The sequence below is a fragment of the Camelus bactrianus genome, chromosome 19 (genome assembly GCF_048773025.1).
Source record: "Camelus bactrianus isolate YW-2024 breed Bactrian camel chromosome 19, ASM4877302v1, whole genome shotgun sequence".
Taxonomy (NCBI): domain Eukaryota; kingdom Metazoa; phylum Chordata; class Mammalia; order Artiodactyla; family Camelidae; genus Camelus; species Camelus bactrianus.
The window spans coordinates 17,014,292-17,022,894 of record NC_133557.1 but is presented as its reverse complement, the minus strand read 5'-3'; the positions used below and the strand labels follow the sequence as shown (position 1 = coordinate 17,022,894).

Genomic DNA, 8,603 nt, shown 5'->3' with positions numbered 1-8,603 from the left:
AGATATGGAATAAAATAATTAGAAATCCTGAAAGCAAAAATAATATTTGAAATAAACTTTAGATTGGATATAATCAAAAAGAGAATTAATGAATAGAGGTTAACTCCTAGAGAACTCCTCCCAAACGAAGAAAAGACCTAAGAGATAGAGAAGTAAATGAAAAGAATGTCCTAGAAGCTGTGGAATAATGGCTGAGAGTTTTCTAGAATAAAAATGCATCAGTCTTCAGATTAAAAGTCTGAGTAATAAAAGAGAATATGAAAAAGAATCACTTTGCTGTACACCAGAAACTAACACAGCATTGTAAATGAACTATTCTTCAATAAAAAATTTAAAATATACATATATATCTATACTTGGATAGAGCATAGCGAAGCCACAGATCACCAATAATAAAGATACATTTTAAATTGGTGAAAAGATAAATAAATCATGAGGATTAAAATAAAGAAGTGTTCAAGCAAACAAAGGGAGAATTTGCCACCTATGGATCCTCATTAAATAAACAGTGAAGGGTGATTTTCAACAAGTAAATCCAGAGAGAAGGCACTGAGTACAGAAATTAGTACAAAATTGACTGTGACAACTGTTGCTTAGAGAAAGTTTAAGTTTTTATGGATGTTTCTATTTATAGGTTATTTCTGTCTCTATTTATAGGTTATTTGTCTATATAGAAACTCCAAAAGACACAGACACTTTCAGACTAGAGTTCAGCAATGTTGTCATATACAGGATCAATGTTAAAAAAAAAAAAAAAAAACAGCAAGAATATGAAAGAGAGAGAAACCTGTACGCAATATTGGGAGGATGGTAGTAATGTGCACCAGTTCAAGCCCTTTAGAGAAGAATTTGGAAATAAATCTTTAAGGGAAATTTTCATTCATATACATAAGGAAAATATCTTTATTCCAGCGCTATTCATAACAGCAAAAGAAACTGCAAACCCTAAATGTTTCATTAACAGAATAATCATTTTTTACATAATAGAATACAATGTAGCAAATGAAATGGATAAATTAGAAATGTGTGTCAAGATAATAAAATCTCAAAACCAAAGCTGTGTGAAATAAACAGGTGCAGAAATGATCTCAATAACATATCTAATTTAAAATTAAACTTTGTAAAATAATACTTCATATTGTTTATGCAGACATAGTATAATGTAAAAATACAAAAATACACACAAGAGTCAAAACATTAAATTCCTTACAGTAATCTCCAAGGAAAAAGATGAATGGTACACAGGGGGCTTTAACTGTGTTTATCAAAAAACTTTTTAAGAAATGAAGCAACTAAACAAATAGGACATGGTATTAAGGTCTGACAGAGCCAGATGGTGGGTATGTGAGTGTTCACTATATTATATCTATTCTTATATATTTGAAATATTTCATTAAAAATAAAACCTCTATTGCTTCTATCTTACTATTTTTTATCAAAAAGAGAATGTTTCTCCTGCTGGCAATGCAGTGAAAAAACTATTTAACATACTGTCAAACCTCAACCTCGCTGTTCTATTGAGTGGGAAATAGCCAAGGTGGACCAGCAGAAAGCTGAAGAAGTCATACTTCTTTTCCCTCAACAGTACCACCTGCCAAGCTTTTAACCATTTTTCATGACTCAGGATCCCAGCCCAGTTGACTGGAATGAGCCACTCTGTCCTGGGGTAAGGTTCTAGGCAAGGCCTATGTCTGGGGGGTTTTCTTGGTTTACTACCATAACCATCACTCAGAAACCCGTACAAATCCTTACAGTGCATAGGCGTTATCTGGATATTGTCTGGAATAAATTGGCTGCCTGTCTGCCCTTAAGGTACTCCACTTGGCGTATTTAGTGAGGCTTTCAACCCTCAAGGGACTTGCCTACAATCAACTCTAATCCTGCCTGGAAGAGCATACTGTCTACATATATTTTGGCATCTGTTCATTTCTCTAACCCCCACTGCCATCCCCTTGTGTAGGTCATCGCCATTTCTTGCCATAAGTACTGCAACAGCCTCCTAATGGTCTCCCTACTTCCTGTTTGTGTCCAATACAGTCTCCACAGAGCAGCAGTCAGAAAGATCAATTACGCCACATTTCTACAACAGAAACGTGGTGTCACCCCCTCTTTAAAACCCAGTGGCTTCCTACTGATTTTAGCTAATATTAAAAAACTTCAAGGAAGAGTCTGAAGATCTGGCCTGCATCCCTCTCTAGTCTCCTCCTCCTGTCTCTCTCTTGCTCCTATAACCCCAAGTACAGTGACCTTCTTTCAGTCAAGACCACCAAGCTCTCTCACCTCAGGGATCTCAAAAGGCTATTTCCATTTTCTGGAACTCATTCTCCTACCTTCCCATGGATAACTCCTATTCATCCTGTATAAGTCTCATCTTAAATGTCACTTCCTCAGAAAGGCCTTCCCTGAACCCCACAGACCAAATCAGGCGCCCCTGTATACTCTTAAATGGTACCCTGTACTTTCCCATTGCAGCATTTACAACAGTTCATATTTATTGATGTGATTACACATAATGCCTATAAATCTTGCTCAAGCGGGGTCATGTTCAAGACACTCCTCTGTTCCAAGTCAATGGTTCTCTATCAGATGCAGAATGCAGTCCAGCCGCTTTAGCATGACATCTAATGCTGGCCATGATTTGGCAGTGGGATATCACAGGAAGGCAACAGGGGGCTGAAGATCTAAGGTAATAGTTACTAGCTACTGGATCTTAGGCAAGTTTTCTGGCCTCTCAGAGACTAAATTTATTTATCTGTAAAATGGCATTAGTACACGTCTGGTGTGGTTGTTAAGAGAATCATATATCAACTTACGTGAAAATACTTTAAAGGTAACCTAATATCCATTATTTTGATAACTTTTTTTTAAAATTGTGGTAGAACACACATAATATAAAATTTACCATTAGTAACATTTAGCACATTCACAATGTTGTATAACCATCACCACTTGATAATTCTTTTTGGTACTCCTTTTCACACCCCTCCCTCTCTGCCCGTAATGACACATTTCTCTGTTTGAAATACCTCTAAGATCCAACTGTAACCTTACTTTCTTCACAAAGTTATTCCTAATCTGTAACTGCTGGAAATAACTGCTCTATTTATCTAAAGCATTTAATGTTTACCTTTCTAATACAATTGAGTTCTTACCTGATTGCCCACAGTCTACCAGTGTTTTGAGAAATAAAATCACTGTTCGTCTACCTAGGTAGCCCTAGAGCTCTGTGATACTTCAGGAGAGGAATACACAACGTGTTTCTTTAAATGACTTGACTTTTACTTGCCACAGGGGTTCTCGTTCAGATTCTATACTTACTCTAAACTTTAAAAAAAAAAAAAAGTGACATTTTCTACTTGAATTGAAGAAAATATATATAGATGGATACTTTTCATTAGGGCAGAAGACTGTAAGCTAGAAAATGCGAGGTTTAGTCTCAAAAAGACACACAGCCTTTTGAGTTATGGCTTTAAAATCTTACTAAATGTTTAACAACGTATAAACCGAGATTAAGATCTTCAGTCCCAGTTGCTTGCTTGTAAACGGTCATTCCATACAGAACTAATTCCCTGACTTTTTTGTGGAGCCCATCTTTCTTTGACGTTGCTGTTCACATTTCCATAGTATGCCTGAGACTCTCCCAAGCAGGATATGCCTAGCAGGCTGACAAGAACTGATTGCCCTTCCAAGTCAGGTTTCCCCTTTCAGTAATAGTATCAATAAACAGCAACACATGGATACCCAATAGTTTATGATATGCTTTCACATACATCATCCCACTTGGTCCTGGTGAAATCTACCCAGATGAAACCTTAGGAAGACAGAGTATGTAAGACTCTAAATTTTACAACCTCTTTCTGGATTCAGAATAATTACATTCCCTTCTTCAGAGCCAAGAAAGGTGAAGGGCAAAAGAGCTACAGAGGTCAACATACATTTACCACATTCTGACCACTGGATGGTAAGCAATGTGAAGGCAGGGACTGTGTCCATCTTGTTTACCAACACAATTCCTAGCACCATGCACACACAATGTCAGGCTCATATTGGAATTTCAGTAAACATTTGTGAATTAATAAATGAATAAGATTACAATGTGATGCAGAAAATAGATGTATCTTTGGGAGATCACCAGATAATGCTAACCATGAAAGTACTTGCCTTCTTTTTCTGGGGAGGGTTTTTCCTTTGTCCAAGTGATTCTCAAGGCTGAGAACATTACATTACAACAAAAAGAAAGATTATCAGCCCCACTAACTGATGCAACTCTTAGCTTCCACTTACCTTGATTCGTGAGCTAGGGTTCAGCATGATGTACTTAATGGAACCTTGGATGTTCTCTGTCCAGGAGACTAGCCAAGTAACCTTGTTGTCATGTCGGACCTCTTTCCATTTATGTCCTGGAGGAGGAGAAGGAACCTTGGCATCTCTGTGGAAATAAAGCAGGAGAGCAGTGAAATGAGACATGAGGAACAATTTCACCTTTTATGACCTGAAGTGGATAAATCTGCTGAGCATGTATTTCCAAGTTTCCTCCTGACCAGCCAATATATGATAAACACTTGGAGGTCTAAACATAGAAACACTGGGCAGCTCCCAAACAGTCCTCTGTAACATGGGGGAAATTCCCAACTACCAAGAACAAAGAAGCCCGCCACTCCATTTCTCGCCGAAGGATGAACTGTGCTCACTTGCTACAGTTGATGATTATATCTTCAGGCATTATCCGTCTCTTGAGCATGCCCATTTTGGGATGGTTGCCACGGCCACGGAAAAGCCCAGGAGGTTCTATCTTGAAGTTGGCAATCCTCTCTTTGTGGTTATCCATAATACAGAAGCCATATTCTTTCAGTAATTTTTCATTCTCCTCTTTGATTTTCTGGAAGATAGCAAGGAAATACACAAAAGAGAGTCAAACCACCATTCTCAACTCATACATTCTTAGCTCTTGTGTGAGAACATGTCAAGGTAGAGAGAAGTCTAAAAATTACAAGAAACTAATTCAAATAAAGGAAAGCCTAAGAGATTTTTAAACTTAAATACAATAAAATTCCCCCATGTGAAAAGCATTTCATGTAAGTTTTCAAGTGCAAACAAACCTATTATGGATTCTCCCCCAGCACATGGGTATATGTATTTTATACTTTGTGATCCTTGCTCCAATAAGGGAGGATATGGAGCCTCCGTACCCTCTGCTGACTCTGTATTCATATTATACTTAGCAATTCAACTGAACTAAGTCCTGCTGCCTTGTGAGTAGAAACAGATCCTGAACTTGCTGGCAACAGGTATCCCTGGCAGAGACTCTGACAAGGTGACACTTACAAAAACTTCCCTAAAGCGGTTTTTAATTTGAAAAACCCTGAAGTGAAAAATAAACCTAATTTCACTAATTTGGAATACTGGGGAGAAGACTAAGCTGAGACTGAAAAGTCTGATGCAGGTAAGATTCTGATGATTCTATGGTAAAAGAGTTATATAAAGACAATGGCTTAAATTATACAAACACACAAGTTTACTACGTTGAAAATATAAAGCTTTGAATTGCAAAGAATTCCTTAAAATCCTTAACTTCTGGACCTCTGATTTAAAATAATAATACTAATAACCTAACTCCAGCCTGGACTCCTCTAGATCAAGGGATGGCAAACTTTTTCTAGATAGAAAATCTTTTAGGCTTGAGGGCCACACAGCCTCTGCTGCAATTACTCAACTTTGCCACTGTCGCATGAAAGCAGCCACAGGTAATACGTAAACAAGTAGATGTAGCTGAGTTCCAATTACACATTCTTATAAAAATAAACAGCCTATAGCCTGCCTACCACTACTCTAGGAAAAAGTGACATCCCAGCTGGATACTAGAAAGATCCTTCAGGAATGAGGCTGGCCAAAACCAGAAGATGAAGACTGGTAAGTGTGGCTAGATTCCAGAGTAAGAGAGATCAAAGATCGGGGGGTGCGGTAGGGAGCAGGTGGTGAGTGTGTGTGTTGAGTGTACATGGCCAATATTATTTTATCTGTCTTAAATCACTAATATCCAGGAGCCACTGTGGGTCAGATCTGCCCATCCTTAAATATTGTATTATTGGAGCTACTGGCTGGTTTCTAGTCAGGAGAACACTAGAGTTCTTATACTGAGCCATTAAACATTGTCCTTTATTCATAACTTTCAGTCTACATAAAACCCTTAAGAAAATTTAAACTTTACTAGGCTGGGAATCCCAAAGGTGTTATAGAGCCATGTGAAATTACTGAAGTCAAACTGTTCTGTAAGAACCAAGAAGAAAATTAGATAAACTAATCACAATCCCCAAATTCTTCCAAGGTTTAAGAAATTCTGCAGTACCTGTTTCTCTTCCTTGCTCATCTGTTTCCGAGCTTCTGACTGGGATTTGAAATACTGGCTCATCTGGGTAAAATCACATTTGCTTAGGTTGGTAATAATATTCTTCTCTTCATTGGTCATTTCCTAGTTAAAAGAAAAGGGAAGAAAGAAGAACTGATAAGACCTCAGGTTTCTTTGCAATTATAGCAAAGGATCACACTTTCAGTCAAAAGGTATCTGGAGAGGCAGTCAATCTAAATTGAGTGAGTTTTGGGTGGAGGAAAAAAAAAAGAGAGAGACAATTTTACTACTTCGTTCTATCATAAAAATATATATTTGATAGAAAAGCACGTCAAATGACCTCATTGAAAAAGGAAACTCTTACGTAGTTTCTTAGACTCCTTGGCATATTGCCACAGTCCCTTAAGCATATGAATGTCCCAGCTGGAGACACATGAATATATATCATTCATTTTAATAATGAGAGAAATAGTCCCCTATTCATTCTCTCTTAGAAACACTATCCCTGCTCTATTCATTTATTAAATCTGACTTCCAGGGCTATTCAGAAGGTAAACTTCAGCTTAGGCTTCTGTTCACGTTATTCAAATTGAGAATAATGAAATTGTTTAAAATTACCTAGGTAGACATAGGATATGTGGTTTTAAGAGCAGAAAGTACCCAAAGCTAGTGAGCAAGAATTAAGAGGGAATGGGACAACACTAACCTATCTATCTTTCTTTGCAATGACAGAGAGCAAGCAGTCCTGCAGAGAAAAACTTCCTTTTGTGCAACTGGAGCTAAGTTTTTCTGTTTGGCCTGATCTGATAAACAGCCCCTTACAGCCCTATGAGAGCTAGGAGGAAAGAAACGTAGGTATTCTTGTTGGATAGAAACCCTGTATAATATAGTAAATGAACAGGAAAAAAAAAAAAAACCACTTTAATACAACAAAATTCATAAAACTCAAGTTTTACATCAGGGATTTTTTGGGGATAAAATTATAGCTTATTACTTAGTAGTTTGATCATTATTTTTGCAAGATGCTAGGATATTAATACATAGGCTACAATACCTTTCTCCAGTCTTTAAAGAAATTTTTCCTAAATATTTCCTTAGTAGTATATTCATGGTCGAGCATTTTTGCAAAGAATGTAGCTACTTCTTCTGCTTTGGGGCTCAGCTTCATGACTTTACCTAGAGAAAAAAGTAGTTCCAAAAAATAAGGTGTGGAGTATTCATGTTCTGAGTGTAAACACTGCGGCTCTGGAGACGGCTGCTGTAATAATGGTTTACCTTCCCAAGGAATATATATAAAGGTCTGGTGACACACAGTAACAACAACAACAAAGACAGTATACTGATTTTTATCTACTTGTATGAATTCTCCTTCTCTTTATCAGATATTTACCTGGGTCATTCTCTGGAGACTATGCCAGTAAATTGTTCCCAGGAGCCTGCTCAGAACAGGGATGACCTGGGGGAGGCCCAGTCACTCTTCCTTTTCCTTTCAGCAAGCAGGGTCCTTTACACCTCTTCAATGGTTTTTAAAAATCAAATCCTCAGAGGGACTCCTGCCACTGCTAAGCTAAACAGCTTCTGTTCAAGAAGGGGAGGAAAGGATAGGGCAGGGATTGGAAGAAAGGAATTGTGGGGAAAAGAAATAGGCATCTTTCTTCTTAAAGTTAGGTGGGTGGAATATGAATAAAAAATATATATTCAAAGCAGGCAAGCCCAGATATCCCATATGAAAAGGCTAAACAAGACCTTCCTCTAGAACCCTGCTACTCAAAGTTTGCTTCACAGACCAGCAGTATTGGCATCACATGGGAGTTTGGTAGAAATGTAGAATCTCAGACTCCACCCTAGACCTAATGAATCAGAAAGTGCATTTTAACAAGACCCCCAAAGATGGCTTGTGTACACAGTGGAGTCTGAGATGCTCTGGAACACAGGCATTACGAGGTTGCCTCTCTCAGGGAAAAAGGACTCATCCAGAGCACAGGGATGTCAGGAGTTCTTGGCATTGTACACATGTTTCTCCACTGTCTTACGATTACATAGGTACCAAGGATTTTCACATTCATTGTAGAAAACTAAAACTTAACAAGAAATACATTCATTCCAAAACTCAGAGAACATCTCATCTCATGATGGTTGGGAAATTATCATCCCCGATTGTAGGGATGTAGGGAATTGCAGCCCAAAATTGAAACTTTCAGTGTAGACAGAACCTGCTTGAAATCCATAACTTAAAAGGCCAATAGGTGGCGCCACT

General features: G+C 37.8%; 1 protein-coding gene across 1 annotated transcript in view; it reads right to left on the bottom strand.

The window, feature by feature from the left end:
* The window catches only part of TOP1 (DNA topoisomerase I), an 80,015-nt gene that overhangs the window by 14,295 nt on the left and 57,117 nt on the right, over positions 1-8,603 (bottom strand). The window contains exons 10-13 of the mRNA XM_010958741.3: positions 7,401-7,522; positions 6,347-6,469; positions 4,692-4,879; positions 4,285-4,429 (exon numbers count right to left, since the gene is read on the bottom strand). Coding sequence (XP_010957043.2) covers positions 4,285-4,429; positions 4,692-4,879; positions 6,347-6,469; positions 7,401-7,522 — 578 coding nt within the window. The remainder of the gene's footprint in view (positions 1-4,284; positions 4,430-4,691; positions 4,880-6,346; positions 6,470-7,400; positions 7,523-8,603) is intronic.